Source organism: Dendrobates tinctorius, unplaced genomic scaffold (assembly GCF_039654945.1).
Source record: "Dendrobates tinctorius isolate UK_male_01 unplaced genomic scaffold, ASM3965494v1 ptg000016l, whole genome shotgun sequence".
Lineage (NCBI taxonomy): Eukaryota > Metazoa > Chordata > Amphibia > Anura > Dendrobatidae > Dendrobates > Dendrobates tinctorius.
The window spans coordinates 89,003,838-89,022,443 of NW_027361684.1; the positions used below are offsets into that span (position 1 = coordinate 89,003,838).

The 18,606-nt window shown below is 41.0% G+C and overlaps 1 protein-coding gene across 10 annotated transcripts in view; it reads right to left on the reverse strand.

Moving 5' to 3' along the window:
• Positions 1-4,592: 4,592 nt before the first annotated feature.
• CASK (calcium/calmodulin dependent serine protein kinase) overlaps positions 4,593-18,606 on the reverse strand; it is a 417,331-nt gene continuing 403,317 nt past the window's right edge. For all 10 annotated transcript variants that reach the window (XM_073566047.1, XM_073566045.1, XM_073566050.1 and 7 more), the window contains 2 exons: positions 15,491-15,574; positions 4,593-6,795 (listed from right to left, as the gene is read on the reverse strand). In XM_073566047.1, coding sequence (XP_073422148.1) covers positions 6,619-6,795; positions 15,491-15,574 — 261 coding nt within the window. In that variant the 3' untranslated portion in view covers positions 4,593-6,618. The remainder of the gene's footprint in view (positions 6,796-15,490; positions 15,575-18,606) is intronic.

Consider the following 18,606-nt stretch of genomic DNA (forward strand, 5'->3'; position numbering starts at 1 on the left):
TGGCAGTACTGAAGAGCACACAATTTGAGCCTGAAGCTCAGTCAACTTGGTAGCCTGAACTCGCCTGGACAGTACCACTCTCCACCAACAGAGGCAAAGGAGCAGCGTTCTCCTAAACATAGGACAACCCCTCAAAACTGCTGATTGACACTCTAGAGACTACTGTGTATTTTTACAGATGGGTCCATTTTTGACTTGAATTTGGTTGAAAATGTATCACAAAACAAATTAAATCCAGTATGGTAACATGTTAGAAAAGCTCCTGAAAGGCTGCAATTCACATCAATGCATAGGAAGAAAAATAAATACACTGCTCAAAAAAATAAAGGGAACACTTAAACAACAGAATATAACTCCAAGTAAATCAAACTTCTATGAAATCAAACTGGCCACTTAGGAAGCAACACTGATTGACAATCAATTTCACATGCTGTTGTGCAAATGGAATAGACAACAGATGGAAATTATTGGCAATTATCAAGACACTTTCAATAAAGGAGTGGTTCTGCAGGTGAAGACAACAGACCACATCTCAGTACCAATGCTTTCTGGCTGATGTTTTGGTCACTTGATTTTTGGTTGTGCTTTCACACTCGTGGTAGCATGAGATGGACTCTACAACCCACACAAGTGGCTCAGGCAGTGCAGCTCATCTAGGATGGCACATCGATGCGAGCTGTGGCAAGGTTTGCTGTGTCTGTCAACATAGTGTCCAGAGGCTGGAGGTGCTACCAGGAGACGTGAAGGGGGCCGTAGGAGGGCAACAACCCAGCAGCAGGACCGCTACTTCTGCCTTTGTGCAAGGAGGAACAGGAGGAGCACTGCCAGAGCCCTGCAAAATGTGCATGTATCTGTACAAACGGTTAGAAACTGACTCCATAAGGATGATCTGAGGGCCCAACGTCCACAGATGGGGGTTGTACTCACAGCCCAACACCGTGCAGGATGCTTGGCATTTGCCACAGAACACCAGGATTGGAAAATTCGCCAGTCTCTTCACAGATGAAAGCAGGTTAACACTGCGCACATGTGACAGACGTGCCAGTCTGGAGATGCCGTGAAGAGCGATCTGCTGTCTGAAACATCCTTCAGCATGACCGATTTGGTAGTGGGTAAGTAATGGTGTGGGGTGGCATTTCTTTGGAGGTTCGCACAGCCCTCCATGTGCTCGCCAGAGGTAGCCTGACTTCCATTAGGTACCGAGAGATTGTGAGACCCCTTGTGAGACCATATGCTGGTTCGGTTGGCCCTGAGTTCCTCCTAAAGTAGGACAATTTATTAGGATGCTATTGACAATTGTCAGCCTATTTGTTATGCAAAATCAATACACTTAATATCAACTGACAACATGGAAGTATATGGACCTATCGCAAATACATAAACCACGAGCAAAAGCTCCAAAAACACGACAAAGGGTCCAGAAGAGATTGAATAAAATTTACATTCATTAATTAATACACTTCAAAAAGACAGCAAGTGAGGGGAATAAATGGGGGCAATGAAATGTGTCACATCCACAACCACATGAGTATAGCAAAAAAGAATGCTGGACCTATTAAGGCCTGACTAGCTGATCTAATATGCAACATGGTATGGTAGAATAAACCATGTCCTCAGGTATATAGTCTGTATAATACACAGCCACTTAATAGCAAATACAGGCATCACATATTTAGAAAATCCTATGTGGCCAGATGCAAGCATCAAAATGAAAGTGAAAGTAATATAATACATAGCCACTTAATCAATGACAGGCACAAGCATCACATGTTAGAAAATCCTGTGTGGCCAGATGCAGGCATCATAATGAAAGTGAAAGTAAAGTGGCATATACCTGAGGGACAGCAGCAGGAGACTATAGGATAGGATTTTCTAAATATGTGATGCCTGTATTTGCTATTAAGTGACTGTGTATTATACAGACTATATACCTGAGGATATGGTTTATTCTACCATACCATGTTGCATATTAGATCAGCTAGTCATGCCTTAATAGGTCAAGCACTCTTTTTTGCTATACTCATGTGGTTGTGGATGTGACACATTTCATTGCCCCCATTTATTCCCCTCACTTGCTATGTCTTTTTGAAGTGTTTTAATTAATAAATGTACATTTTATTCAATCTCTTCTGGACCCTTTGTTGTGTTTTTGGAGCTTTTGCTCGTGGTTTGTACTAATGCAGGACAATGCCAGACCTCATGTGGCGGGAGTGTGTCAGCAGTTCCTGTAAGATGAAGGCATTGAAGCTATGGACTGGACCGCCCATTCCCCAGACCTGAATCCTATTGAACACATCTGGGACGTCATGTCTCGCTCCTTCCACCAACGTCACGTTGCACCACAGACTGTCCAGGAGTTGGCGGATACTTTAGTCCAGGTCTGGGAGGAGATCCCTCAGGAGACCATCCACCACCTCATCAAGAGCATGCCCAGGAGTTGTACAGTAGGGAGGTCATGCAGGCACGTGGAGGCCACACAAAATACTGAGCATCTTTTCCTTGTCATGAGCCATTTCCACTGAAGTTGGATCAGCCTGTAATTTGATTTTCCACTTTGATTTTGAGTATCATTCCAAATCCAGACCTCCATGGGATATTCATTTTGATTTACATTGATAATTGTTTTATTATTCTGAACACATTCCACTATGCAATTAATAAAAATTTGCAAATGGAATATTTCATTCAGAGATATCTAGGCTGTGGTATTTTAATGTTCCCTTTATTTTTTTGAGCAGTGTATATAATTCTTGTAACAATTAAGTGTAAGCTGCACCATCTCAGGACATTTTGAGCTGAAAAAATAAGGATGACATCTGTATGTGATACAGCTTCTCTCTCTTCTGGTTACGATAGGATTCTCAATGTCAGCTCTTACAAGCAGGAAGCAGTGGAGACCATCTATATCCTGTAAAAACACTACAGATTCTGCACACAGCACTCAGATGGTTGTGACCGGTTATGCAAGTTTTAGAACTTTGTAGCTAATAACTATATGGACTTATCTACTATAATTGCTCTCCAGTTCAATTAGATGAAGGAGAAATATCTTCAGCAGTACTTCATATGTGGGGGAGCCATATTGAATTAAAAAAAAAAAAGTGGAACTTTGTGTGGAAGATGTCCAAAAGCCACCAGGAGGGATTTGATTGATCTTGATGGACACAGCAATCAGTACAGTTATTTTGTACCTTACAAGGTTGAGTGCTTAAAAAGATGTTTAGAGATAGTCCGAATGTTTTACTAAGGACGAAAATCGTACTTAAGCCTAAAAACCCCAAATACTTTCACGTTACATTCCTGTTCCTAGAGCAACACCACTCTGGTGCTCCCCGTTGCAGAGGTTGTCTTAAGTCTAATTAGGGCATAAAGAATCAATGGTTTCCAAATAAACAGACTGGCAGAGTGAACCAGAGCAGCTTTGCTGGAGAAGCAGAAGACATAACTGGCGAGCATATGAAAAACCTTTCCAATGTAAGAATGTGATAACTGGAACTTTTCTTTAACAATCAGTAAAAGATAGGACAAAAAAATACAAGTACAGAAAAAATTAACACAGGGATAACATTTTGCAAAGATCTTTCACCTGGCTTTAATTCTGATTAACCGATCTTACAAAGTGACAGAATCTGCTTTCTTATGACTTATGTGCTAATGTACAGTTGAAATCAAGGTATCGATTTATTTTTTTCTTCACAGCATATTCTATTCAAATGTACATACTTTTTCACAAAAGACAGTGGCTGGTATTTGTCAATGTATTAATCCCATCCGGCCGAAGACTTTACTCCTAGGGGACTGTGGCACATTGTGTTTTTTAACAGTGAAACTCATTACATTTCTTATTTATTAAGACAGATTTAGCCCTTTGCCCGGAATGGATTACTGCAATGACAACAAATCTCCCAACACTGACCATAATAGATGTATGCGATAGCAATTCTAAATGAAATTACAAGATGATTGATGAACCGCACATAATTTACAGGTTTTAATTTTTAGTAATATGATGGTAACAGGCACTGAAAAAAAAACATGTTCTTGGCAAGATATTTAAACAGAAATTGAGATTAGGAAGCCTAGGAAAGCAAATGACATTGTCTTTAAGTAAGAAACCTACTTTGCAACATGTACCATTTCGGTTTCTCTAGCACCAGTAATTTTCCCATCCAATTATTTATTTATTTTTTTTTTAACAGGATGAGAGGCTGTTATCTTAGAAACTATAACTGATATGAAAAATAAATTATTCAATTTTTTATGCAAAAAGATAACTCACAAATTCATTGTGAATGTACACAAATTCAGTAAGTCGCCTAAAGATTAAAAATCACGTCCTGGATATTCAACTGTTTGGTGTTTGTAAAATACATCTATTTAGAAGTAGGCTTTTATACTAGAAGTGGGTTTGCACTGAACACAATTTTCCCAGATTCTGCATTACAAAGAAAATTAAAGAATTAAAATTGTCATTGTTAATGAGGCAGTCTTTTGCTTTAATTTGTAGTTAAATGGAAGATAATAAAGATCAATATATACAGTACATTAGCTGTAAAATGGAAAGAGGAGTCAGAAATAAGAATAGCACAGGACAAAATAAATCTGATTTTATTTATACTCGTGATTAATTTGTCTTTCCTTTTCTATTTAGCCTAATCAGTCAACCTGGAGCAGAAAAATTCTTATGGACTTTTACATTGAACTCTCAGATGTACAAGACTACAAATGAAGAAATCAAAAAGGCAAAATATTCCATATTGTTGGATTTAACAAAACATGTTGGAATAAAGACAGTACACATTTGATTTACAGTTTTACAATTTTCAAAATGGAGTGCTATTCTCCTTTGCCACCAACATGCTCAAATGAGAGGTAATGTCAAGGTTCTAATCTACAGAAAGATTGCTGTATCTACAAAAGGAGCGTTAGGATGGTTTTGCGCATAGGAAAATAAAATGGTACTTTTGAAAAAACAAAAAACAAAAAGAAAAACTAAAATGAATAAAATATTAAAAGTGTAAAACAGATCTTTTGCAAATTCAGAAGACACCAATTGCCTCTACAGTGAGGTCTTATTTCCGAATGTTAATGATTACTTAGGTGTCATATGAATAGAATGGGATTTGAAAGGTCATGGAAATCTTCTAGTGACTTTAATGTACTGTACATTTTGTGCTTTAGGAATTAAAACTGTGCCAAAGGAAACAAGAGATCGTGCAAAACGTAACCCATCGTCAACTTCCCAAAGAGCACACGTGTTGTGCAACCAGTAAGACATTATCTGCACAAACATCCACTGTGCCACAAGAATTATGAAACGGATTTCTCAGATACAATAAATGAATGACCCAAAAGCATATCATTGAACACATAAAAGGAAATATATTTAAAAATAAAAATATTGGTCAAGCTAATTTTTGATTCCACTCTGCTAGTAAATTTACAGGGCATAACTTTCTTTTTAGATAATATGGAATTATTGGTTTGATATCGGTCCCCAAAACCATCTGTTACATAAATCATATTTTGTGCATTTTGAACAATTACAATGCATAAAAACAAAGCATTTTCTCTTCTTTTTGTCAGTTAAACACTAATACTCTTCTTGACAACATAGATTTGAAATGGCAAAAAAAAAAAAAAAGGGAAAAATAAAAAAGGAAAAACAAAAATAGAAAAAAGTCAGTTGTTACCTCCCCCTGTTTACAACAAATTAAATTGAGACAATTTCAAACACATTACACTACATGATTAATAATAAAAATCATGGTTTTTTTTTTATAAAGTTGCCCAAAATGCAAGGGATGTGCATAGGTTTACAACTTGGTTATAATAATTGTAAGTAATTCCCTAGGGTACGAATTCCCATGAACGGAATGTATGTTTCTGTAAGTTACAGATTTGTTCAACACAGATACACCAACAGTATAAACGCTTGCGACTGTCCACATGCATTAAGACCCACTTTCAAATTTCTATATTGTTTATAGTTTTTTTTTTTTTTTTCAAAGAGACAGTATCAAATAAAACTATATTATGCAGTAAATACTTTAAGGAAATAAAATACTTTTAAATGAAAAAAAGGCCATTAAATAGGTGGTATCTCCTCTTCCAATAGATGAAGGCTATTTGTGTAAATAAATTAAATAGTGCCTTTGCTATTGAATGAATGACATAAGACTAAAAAGAATGTAGTGTTCCACCCTTGCCAAAGGTAACCAAATTCCCCCATTATTAAAATAGATTATAGAAAGCAGCATATCACTTGTGCAGTTTTCAGAGGCCTTTAAAACAAAAAGCTATGATTTCCAAAAATATAACATTCAAAAGGACTGAATAATGCATACATTTTAAAAAGGTATATTTTAATACAATCTAGGAGAAAGAAAAAAAGATTAAAAAACAGATACTGTCTCTTTAAAGTAGCACTGAAAGTTTGCTTTGTTTTCCTTCCCACCTATTAGGACATGACAATAATTATAAATTTAGATCACACTACATTTAGGTAGTCTCTAGGGGCCAAGACCAGTTGACACACCGCCAACAGAGAAGATTCTCCAAGTACTGCACGAGGTGATTTCGAAGTAATAAAACACCAACAGTTCCCTTGAAAATGGTCTAATAGACCCAGGATACAGGAACCCATTGTGGTGCCGTGCACACAAGCTCAATGGCTTCCTCCAGATGTCTAATAGTTTCATCAATCTCATTGTTGATAATTGTTAGATCGAAGTAGTGTGCATATGTTCTCTGCAGAATTTCTGACTCCTTTTGCAGTCGCTGAAGGGATTCATCCTGAAAAGATTGAAAAAAAAAAAAAATGCCGTTACATACAATGTACACCTGTTATGTGCTTTCTAAGCGCCATCATTAAATATGAAATCAAGTGATTCAGAGACTGCCAGAAGAGTTCTTCACCTGCCTCGATGATGCTACAGACAAGATAATGACCAAGCACAAGTGGAGACTAGATAGGGAGCTACAACATCACAGTACCAGAGTCACACAAACAATTGGGTTTCACCTAAAGGTAACATTTACACAACATAGCAACATTCGTAGCAAATTGTTAGCACATTATTCTAGCCACCAGGAATCAAATACTACATAAATGTAAGGAGTGTTAAAAATGAAATCAAAATAACCATGAAAAATATACAAACTCATTCTAAACTTCAAGAATAACCACATTTGGATGTAATATTTGAGAAAATTATTTTTTAGTACAGTAAACGTGTTGATTACCGCATATGTATAAGGCCATGTGCACACGGCGCGGATTCTACTGCGGATCCGCAGTTTCTGGCCCTGCGGGTCCACAGCAGATTTAGGTGCGTTGTACAGTACCATTGTTTTCAATGGTAAACTGGAAAACGCTGTGCACATGCTGCGGATTTTTCCGCGGGTTCAAATCCGCAGCATGTCAATTCTTTGTGCTGATTCTGCTGCGGTTTCACACCTTCTCCATTGTAGAGGTGTGAAACCGCAAGCTAATCCGCAGGTCTTCTGACCTGAGAATTTACCTGCGGATTTTTCCAAATCCGCAGGACCAAAATCTACGTGTGCACATAGCCTAAGCAGAGTTTTTCAGCAAATTTTTTTATGCTGAAAACGTCCCCCTCGGCTTATACACGAGTCAATTGTCCCACAGGGCCGAAGGGGGAGGGGGAGCAGCGGGTCACAGGAGGCAAGAGCCGGCGGCTGCAACTGTGTCCGCTGCTAAAGAGAAATGAAGAAAAAACTAATTCTTTAAAAGATATTTTTTAAAGAATTGATAATAAAGTGAGAACAATCTCAAAGGCACAAACAACACACACTGATCAAAAGGTCCAGCACCTTCAAACATATGATGATACCACGTCAGGTAGGGATAAGTTCTGTATTTGACCCTATAGGGCCCTGTAATTATTCCCTACCTAGCAGCGGAGGTTGGCACCCTCTTGGAACGCAAATGGCGCCCCCGCTCCACGGTGGCTATCCCTACTCGCCCTGTTAAATTCTATATAAAGAATATCAAATTACAGAGCAAAAAAAATGGCTGAGTACAACAAATCATCATCAAAAGACTCATGCCAAAAAACCACCAAAAAGACTAAATGGGGGTGAGAAAGCAGTAACTGGAACAATTCATTATTTTGTGGGAACATAGTGCATGGGTTAAAAAACTATACTGTACTACCGGTCCCGATTTGTCCCGATTTGTAAATATCCCTGCCCATCAGCGGAGCTGTTTCACCCTAAGTTACTCTGGTGCCCCCGCTCCACGTAGGCTATCCCTTGCTGACCCATACGATGATGATAATGGTACCAGCAATCTCTATAGGGATATATAAATAGGGCCAAAACAGCAATTACATTACAATCTGTTGAAAAATTGCTGTCACAAATAATCCTCCACACATCTCAAAACAATGAGGGTGGGTTACCAACATATACAAATGGCAACCAGTAACTTCTATGGGAGATCAGATTAAAACTCATTCCAATACAGGTCTCAGTTATTTCAAAAATCATATGTAAATTGATAACCTTTTCCTCCCATAAAATGAAGGCCATTAACGATATAGCCCATATCCCTCATGTTCAAAGTATTGCACTATGCCCAAAATGAAAAAAATCAGCAAAAATTCATATGAGTATAACTTAGCTCATTGCCATTAAGGTGTCGCCTCCTTGCGTGGGAGGGAAACGCGTTGAGGCGACACCTTAATGGCAATGAGCTAAGTTATACTCATATGAATTTTTGCTGATTTTTTCATTTTGGGCATAGTGCAATACCCCGAAACAGCTGTCTGTGGATGGATACCATGTTTTGGCATAGGTGGTTTCCTTCATTGGAGACTGCCCTTCCCGTGGTTGTTCCTTCCCGGGGAAAGACCTGGCTAGTCATTGCTTGCGTTGAGAAACATGTGATGGTGTCTCCGCGGCTTCTGTTTTGCATGTTTTACATATTTCCCATAAGGGATGGGGGCAGTGCTCTAGAATCACTGCGTTGAGAAACACGTGATGGTGTCTCCGCAGTGTCGGATGTTGATCTCCATGAGGTCAATCATCCTCATTTTTCACATGCATACTAGAACAGGGATGAGGGGACAATGCATACCCAGCTTATACTCGAGTCAATAAGCTGACTCAGTTCTTCGTGGCAAAATTAGGTGCCTCGGCTTATACTCAAGTATATACAGTAACTACGGGATTGAGCCAATCTTTGGCCTTCGAGAGAAGCAATATTAGTATTTTCACTGTCGCACTCCAGGAGCCACCATATAATCTGTCTCCCAAGGTGTATTTTACCCTTCAGCTGCGCTATTCTGGCTTGCATACAAGCTATTGCTTAGCTTTCAAAATGACAAATTTAATAGAAGGTTGGAAATTTAAAAAAAAATAAAATACAAAATAAGCAAATATAAAATAAAAATATCTATATATAGATCTCCATCTTCCATAATTTGTGCTTTTTATTTTATGTTGTTCCATGTGCAATCTGAACTCCCTATTAATAGGTCTTTGAAATGTGGGAGGAAACTGAAGAACCTTGAGGAAACCCACAAAACACAAGAACAAACTGTTTTAAGATGTTGTCACTGGTGGGATTTTATCAGGTGGATAATTTATTATATTGGCTTACCCAAAATTAGCCAATTATTTACTCTGTCAGAACAAAAAGTAGACCATTGCCCTTTTGTATTTCTGCTGATTAACATGGTATAACATTTTACATTTTTTTACATTAAAACCATTTTGCATAATCTTGTAACAGATGGGACTGTAAAAATAAAAAATAAAGACAAAAGCCCAAATCATTAATATTTGTTGTTTGCTTTCTTTATATATGACAGCGTTAGTGGGCAGAATTTGGGGTTTCCATGTTTTTTGCTTGATTCATGATTTGTAACAAAAATTTGTTGCAAATGAAGTCCAGCCCAGCTCTAGAGCAACTTTATGTGCGGCAAGATATTGTGAAGCAAATTTTGCATCATTTTATGAAGTTTGTGACTTTTGCACTAAAGTTACAAAACGATTCAAGGAAAAATAATAATGTTCATTTTTACTTTCCACAGAATTCCCAAATCATGTGTACCATTTAATGAATTTGTTGCAAAACTGTCCAGGTATATCACAAAGAAAAAATAAATTGATTCAAGAAAAAAAAAAAAAAAAAGTAATGAATCACGACAGAGTTAAGCATTTTGGATTTTGCCTTGATTAGTGTTCAGTCTTCAGACATTTGCTGTCATTAAGTCATTTTCAGTTACATGAAAGTACACACTATATCTGTGCACCCAGCCCACACTACACATCGGAAGCTTTTACCGAAGTATACCGTATTGTCATAGGCGACCATACACCAGACTGAAGCCAAAAGATGTAGTATACGTTTTTCTATAATAGGTCCCTAAGGTTGTCTTGCTCCAACCGGATTGTGGCCTCTGTCCGGTGCATATGTATTGAGCACATTTGCCTGACAGGCTAGGTCCAGACTGCGTTTGTGCCCATTTGAGTAATTTCACTTGAATCAACAGCTGGACACCAGGCATCTGATATTACATGGATATATTGGGACTAAAAAACTTTCACATCATTAATCTAATCCAATTAAGGATTCATTCTCTGAGCACAGTTTTTTATTTTAATGTCCATTTGTTATGCCATGCCTGCGTCTGTTTTTTTTCTTTTGTGCATACATTTGTGTTTCTTCAGAAACTTTATTTATACCATGCCTGAGTAAGAGACCCAAAGGCCCAGTCACACACAGCGATCTCGCTAGCGAGATTGTGGATTTTGTGACGCCACAGGGATCTCGCCAGCGAGATCTGTGTGTGTGATAGGGATCAGCGACTGCCCTCCCCTGCCGGTTATTGCTGATCGTGCAGCATCAGCCTGGGCCATTTTTCAATCGCTAGTCTCCCGCTGCCCAGCACGGATCGCTGCGTGTGGCAGCGAGAGTCCAGAGATCAGCGGCGCTGGTTGCTGGTTTCCAAGGTAAACATTGGGTATCCAGGAGTCGCGCGGCTCCTGGATACCCGATGTTTACATTAGAAACCAGCGTCGCTGGTCCTGATAGCTGGAGGGACCGTCTTGTGACAGCTCACCAGCGATCAGCCTAAGGATGTCCCAGTGATCCCATCATGTCGGATCGTTGGTGGAATCGCTGGGACATCGTTATGTGTAACAGGGCCTCAAGATGTCTTGAAAGCTTGCTTTGTAGCATCATTTATTTTTCTTAGCCACTAAAAGGTATCAAAACTACAAGATTATCTTGTTTTTCCCACTGAGAGCATTCTTTTTCAACTGGCTAACACGGTACCAAGCCCTTCTTTTCTTTTTTTGCTTTTAGCCAAATAAAGACACACATACAGCTAAGTGTGTGTGAATACTGGACTATTTCCTGAAATCCCCATTACAAAGCTGTGGTGTTAATGTACAGTTGGCCTCTTCCACTTTTGCAGCAATTATAACATCCACTCTACTGTGAAGGGTTTGCACAAAATCTTTGAGTTTTGGCTGGATGGACTCAGGACACAAGTACAAAGGTTGTTTGGCTTGCAATCAGCATAATTTCTTCCCAAAGGCGGTTCGGTGGAGGGCCTACCCTAAACTGTTGCTACAAATCCAGAAGCATACAACAGTCTAAAATGTGTATGCACACCACAGAATGACAGATGATACCTACAGCCCCACAGTGAACACTACATATTCCAACAGGTAGCATTCTTTATTTGTTCATCAGACTGCTAGACAGAAAAAACATTTCCATTGCTTCATGGGCCAGTGGCGGTAGCATTTGCGTCACACCCGCTGAGCACTGTACATGGTGATTTTAGGTTCAAGTGTAGCTTAGCAATGAAGATACGTTTAATGAACTGCCCAATGTACAGTTATTGTGTGAATATCACTTTCAGAGAAATTCTAGAACTCTGTAGTGAGTGATGTAACAGAGGATAGAGGATTCTTACACTCCATGCACTTTAGCACTTGGTGCTGCCCTGAATTAGTGTTGTCTATGGCTCGTAGATTAGTTATTACTCCTGGACGATTCTATTCCAGATATCACTTTGACAGGTCTGATCTACCCTAGGAAAGTCCATGAGCTGCCTAGTAGCAGGGGAAACATCACAAATAATAAATCTGCATAAATTAAATTAGTCTTTTGAACCTGATGAGCTGCATAAACCGCAAATTAAAATTTAGGTGGACTCACAAAATGTTCATTTTGATCTGAAGTTTAAACATTGTAACATCCCAAATATGCACATCAGTCTCATCCAATCCATTTAATAATCTATGTAGTTTGCATTCTGAAATCTGGAGATAGATCTGCTTTAAAATTTTCCTGTTATCAATTATTTACTTTCTTGTTAAAGGGAATCTGTCACCTCATTTTCGGCCTATAAGCTGCGGCCACCGCCATCAGGGGCTTATCTACAGCATTCTGTAATGCTGTAGATAAGCCCCCCGATGAAACCTGAAAGAAAAAGGAGTTAGATTATACTCACCGGGGGGCGGGGTCCAGCGCCTCCTATCTTTATATGATGCTGTCCTCCTCCATGCTTCTCCCTTGGCTCCTGCGCAGGAGTACTTTATCTGCCCTGTTGAGGGCAGAGTAAAGTACTGCAGTGCGCAGGCGCTGGGAAAGGTCAAGTGCCTGTGCACTGCAGTACTTTACTCTGCACTCAACAGGGCAGATAAAGTACACCTGCGCAGGAGCCGAGGGAGACGCATGGAGGACATCATCGTATGAAGATGGGAGGCGCTGGACGGGACGGCGACACCCATCGGACCGGACAGAATGCCAGGGTGAGTATAATCTAACTCTTTTCTTATCTTTCAGGTTACATCAGGGGCTTATCTACAGCATTACAGAATGCAGCTTATAGGACAAAAATGGGGTGACAGACTCCCTTTAATTGGAAAAAGGGACATACAGCAACATAAAGGGGACAAACGCAGCCATATCAGTGTTCTGATGCATATAATGGAGGCAATTTCTTGTACAACAGGAAAAAAAAAATGAAAACAAATGCAAAAGCTGGTGACAGGTCCTCGTTCACTAACCCTGATATTTGTGCCTCCCCCCCTTCTTTTTCTGGTCATTCCAGGTTTCAATAAGCATAAACGTCGATCTCAGCCCTGCAAGGGTACCAAGTCACTCAATAACTGAACCCCTGTGGAGTAATCCTATTGTATTATGTACTACATAATATATTTCATTGATATTGTACAATAAAAGTCAGCTATGTATTTTCTTCCGCTGGGTAAATGGTATACATTGGATACAGCTAGTGTAATCTAATCAAGCAATAACAGCAATAGACATGATATAGAAGCATCTACCAAAAACTACACAACTAGCATAGTGGGGTTTTGCAATTTCAAATCCTCTCCAGTACTTACAGGTAATTTTCTGCACCATCTTGGAAGCTTAGCAAAATTTGCAAGTGTGTAATTGAAAAGGAAGAAAAAAAAGTTTCACAAAAAAAAATTAAAAAATAAATAAATCTGATAATTGCAAAACAACAGAAAACAGAACAATGCGAGCAAAAAGAAAATCGGTCAATAAGTAATTAGTGTTTCTTAGGAGGCTAATGCTTTAAGATGCTAATTTTTGTGATACATTTGTTTAAAAAAAACCCAAAAAAACCTAGTTTAAAAATGATGTTTGTCAGCTTTTCTACTAGTTGCACAAGTTTTTGTAGCTCTTCAACTAATATAAAGGACTCGATAGACGACACCGCAGAAGCTCCTTATCTGTTGACACCATAGTAGCACATTTTACTACCACAAGTTATCACACCAATGCAACAATTTACACTGTGCATAAAAGGATGAAATATGGAGATCACAGACTCCAAGAAATAGATAGATGTTGCACAGGTTATGGTGGTACAAATGGACTGGGTAAAGTGTTACTTTATTTTGATCATTCTATTTGGTGGGAGGGGTAGTAGAAGAGGACAGCGTTATACATTTTAATTTGGTGTTTTTCTTTTACTTATTCCCTACGGTCTGCAGCCATTCTTCAATAGTGATGTAATTTCCTTCTGCAAATAAGACATTTAAAGACAAAATCACATCCATTCAGCACCTCTCCCGGCTCATGTGACCGAAATTCTTTCAACATCCACATTAAGCTTCTGCATTTGGATCCCACTGCTTCACAAAGTTCTCGTTTTTTGAGAGCAGCATTAACCACTTTTTGTTTTTATATGAAATCTAGTTGGATTGCATAATGGCTGCATGCCATACTATCCGCCACCTCATCCTATAGAGGATATATAGTATTCAAGTTTAGGAAGTAGGAGAGAGAAATGAATATGACTAATGCTTACAGGAAGAGGTTAAAGGCACACTAACACAAAGAAAGATCTCCGCTTATCCTCCTCTAATTTCCTTTCCTCCCATGTGTGTCTCACATTACGACCAGAATGGAGGAATACATAAAATCTTCTGTGTATTTCCCGGGATTTGTGCCATGTCCCTCCATCCTGCGCCTGGCTGTAACAACTGGCTCCATCAGAAGCCCCTCGTCATTACCACGTCTTCAGGAGGTCACACATTACCAAGCCCTGACCTTATACCAGGGTCCCCAGCAAAAAGTAAAAAAAAAAAAAAAAAATCCCAATGTTCGCTAGAGGCATGCAACTGCATTATCATATTTTCCAGCATATAAGATGACTTTTTAACCCTTCAAAATCTTCTTAAAAGTTGGGGGTCATCTTATATGCAGGATATCATCTTATAGGGCGGTGCGGAAGAGTGGTCCCGATGACGAGGTGAGGGGGCGCCTCACTAGGAAGGTGTAAATGAAGTATCTCTATTACCTCCTTGCAGCAGCGGTGGTCTTTGCGGCTCTCTGTGCTGGGGCGGTGGCGGCTCTTTGTGCAGCGTGGGGTGTTCCGCCAGCATTTTGTCAAAGCCCGAAGGCCCCGCAGCTCCACTGCTGCGATGCGGTGGCCTCCGGGAAAATGGCAGCATGCGCAGCCCCCAGCTCAGATTCAGATCTCGGGACAAGATCTAAATCTGAGCGTGTGCTGCCCCCAGCGGCCATTTTCCTGGAGGCTGCTGCAAGGAGGTAATAGGGCTACTTCATTTACACCTTCCCGGTGAGGCTCCCCCTCACCTAGTCATCGGGATCACTCCTCCGCACTGCCCTATAAGTCGACACCCGGCGTATAAGAAGACCCCCTGACTTAAGACGTTTTTATATTTTAGCTGGAAAAGTTGGGGGTCGTCTTATACGCCGGATAATATCTGGGTCATTTAAAAACATTCGCCATAGAAGCCAAAAATAATCCCGGCACATACGTTGAACTTCCCACAAAATCAGAAAATGAACTAAACCCATCTCGTCAATTGGTTTCAATTTAAAAAGTAAAGAGAATCCACACTTCTTTGCTTGTCAAAGTCTACCTGGATGTTTTACATTAAATCAACCAAAACTAGTCGGAACAGGATGACTGCACCTCACATCCCAGTGAATTCAACTTACCTCATTGATACTTGGGGTAATAGTAGGTGCAGCAATGAAGACCACAAATGGAGCAAATTCTGCTGTTCTCAGGACTTTTAGAGCCTAAAAATAGGATGATGACATTAATATTTACATAACAAAATGTAATCAGTCTCATCACTGCGATATCAACATAGTGTCCCAAGGAAGTAAAACATTTTGGAAACTTGACTATAGAAAAAAAAAACCCTTAGACAAGTGCCAATATCCATAATCAAATCCTTCCATATGGGAAATTCTAAGTATATCATAGACATCGATCAGAAGATGTTCATAGCTGGCGATTATATTGCAGCTTTTCTTGTAAGCAAAAAATCTTCATCAATGGAATTCTACTAGAGGCAACAGTGATGTATAAGTGTTAAAGTGTACCTGTCGGGGGGGGGGGGGGCGTGGCTATGCCTTGAACGGGAGAGGACGCTGGTACAGAGCTCCTCACCATCCTGTAAGATCCTGACCGCTGGACCTCTTACTGACACCACACTCACGGCTACCTGGACCCCCTTGGACACCGGGACCCCTGGACACTCTGTGGCAGGTTGGAGGAAAGCTTCTGGGAGTGGGCGGCAGGAGAGATAGAAGTGGGTGGCTGGTCTCCCCACGAGGCGGCGGCCATCTTGGGCGCGCAGCTCAGCTGCTGAGAGCCGCAGCGCCGATCTCCATTGCTGCACCGCCGCCGGGCAGTGAAGAAAACCGGCTGGCAATCTGAGGGGACGCGTGGTGAGTGCCCTGGAAAAACGGGCCCTGCGTGATATCCCTCTTCATCTATTGGCTCATTGTGCCGGTTGGCGCCATTACCAGGGGAGGCCCTGTGCGCCCTTCCCCACTGCAGCTGCCTCTGCGGGGTTCCTCCTCCCTCCCGGGTCATAAAGATCTGGACGGTACCTGGCTACCATCCTTGTAATCCCTCTGGCGTCCCTCTGTGGTCTAATCCGCAGTTAACTGTTGCCAGCCCCACTGTGATTCCGCTGTAGTGGGCAATACCTGGATTACATGTTTTAATTGTCCCGCTAAACCACACAGCAGACAATCATGAGCCGACTTAAAGGGTCAGGAGCGGCGGAAAAACTGAAGGAATTTGCTAGAGCTGACCCCGCTGAAAGTGCGCGACATAATAGGAGCACATCCTCTCAAGCTCAGCGCAAAAATCGCCATTCTGGGGGTGAGAAGGAGATGGACCAGGAGGAATTGACCCTTAAACAAGCATCGAAGCAGTTGATGCAGGCTCTCTCATTGACCAGGACATCCCTGACGGAGAAAATTGAGGATGTTCATACGGAGGTGGGGAGACTCCGTCAGGATATGCAGGCTATGAGGGGACGTATTACGGAGGTGGAGACAAGAGTGTCCAAGGTGGAAGATACCATTACACCCATGGAGGCTAAATTAACGAAGGTGGTGGGCTCCATGAATGCTTGGAAGCAGAAGGCGGATGATTTGGAAAATAGAATGCGCCGGAATAATATCCGTATTGTTGGACTGCCTGAGCGCTCGGAAGGTCAACATCCAGAGCAGTTTCTGGAAGATTGGCTTAAGACCTCTTGGGGGATGAATTCTCCTCAATGTTCACTGTTGAACGAGCTCACAGGGTCCCCAAAAGACCCCTGCCTCCGGGGGCTCCGCCTCGGCCATTCCTGCTCAATTGCAAAGACAGACATACCATTCTGCGTCTCGCACGCCTGAAAAGTCCTATCAAGTTCAACAATGCTGTCGTTTCCATCTTTCCGGATTTCTCCATGGAACTGCAGAAGCAACGGGCACAATTCTTCGAGGTCAAGAAGCGGCTCAGGGACAGGCACATTATATATTCGATGATATATCCGGCCCGGCCCCGGATGGCCCATGAAGGCTTCTCCATATTTTTTACAGATCCGGCGGAGTGGCTACGATCCCATAGGGGATCCCCTGCGAAAGATTTCTAATGTGGCGGCTGTTACCTTGGATCCTCTCAATTAACGGTCTAATTGGAGCTCTCTCGGTGAGTTCCCAGATGCCAGCTATACCGGACGCTGTATACAGTGATGGTATCCCCTTATCTTTTGATGGGGGCGTAAGACTGTACGCCTATGTTACTAGGTTCCTGTTTTGCCTTTTCTTTTTCAAAAGTTTTACTTTTTATAATTGTTTAGATAGATGCCGCAGCCGACGTCAAATTCTGCTATCTGTGTGGGTTCTCTGCACCTGGTTCAGGCATCATCATGCATTATATCCACATAGACGAGAATGGGTTCTGAGCGGATTTGTATGACCTAGAATGTAAGAGGCATAAAAACCCCTCGAAAAAAAATTAAAGTGTTCTCCCAAATTAGACATTACCGTCCTCACGTTGTGGCTCTGGTGGAGATGCATTTGACCAGAGATACGGTTCGGTGGGTACAGAAACCGTGGGTGCAATGGTTTATACATGCTTTTCACACCAGCTATTCAAGGGGAGTTTCACTATTGGTTCATAAGGATGTTCGGTGGGAGGTTAGGGAGGCCCGGAAAGACCCCGAGGGACAATTTGTGTTTGTGCACGCGATGATTAATTCTCAGAAATATGTCATCCTTTGTATTTATAATCCCCCTCCGGCCAATATATCAATTATTCAGAAGGCATTGAGCTTTGCTTTGAATTACCCAGACGCACATGTCATCTGTATGGGAGATTTCAATTTAGTCATGAATAGTCATTTGGATAAATTGAGACTGGGTGATGGAATACAGGGCGGGGTTCCCCCCCCCGGGCACATTCCAACTGTCACAATTCATGATGGGTAGTGGGTGGCTAGATCTATGGAGGGTGCGTCATCCAGAGACAAGGGAGTATACTTGTCAATCCTCCACTAAGCGCTCTCTGTCTCGTATAGACTATATTTTTGGGTCTAGTGGTCTGGCGGCGTGGGTGGATGATATTAAACATGGAAGTAGAGGAATTTCGGATCATAGTCCAGTTATTCTCAAGCTTAAATTTGGGCCATTGACTAATAGGATAACATGGAAGTTGAACCCTTTTTGGCTGAAGTTGATAACATCCCCTGATAGAGTGATAGATCAATTACGTTGCTTCGTCTCGTCCCACCCCGAACCCCGAAATATCAATGCATTCTGGGATG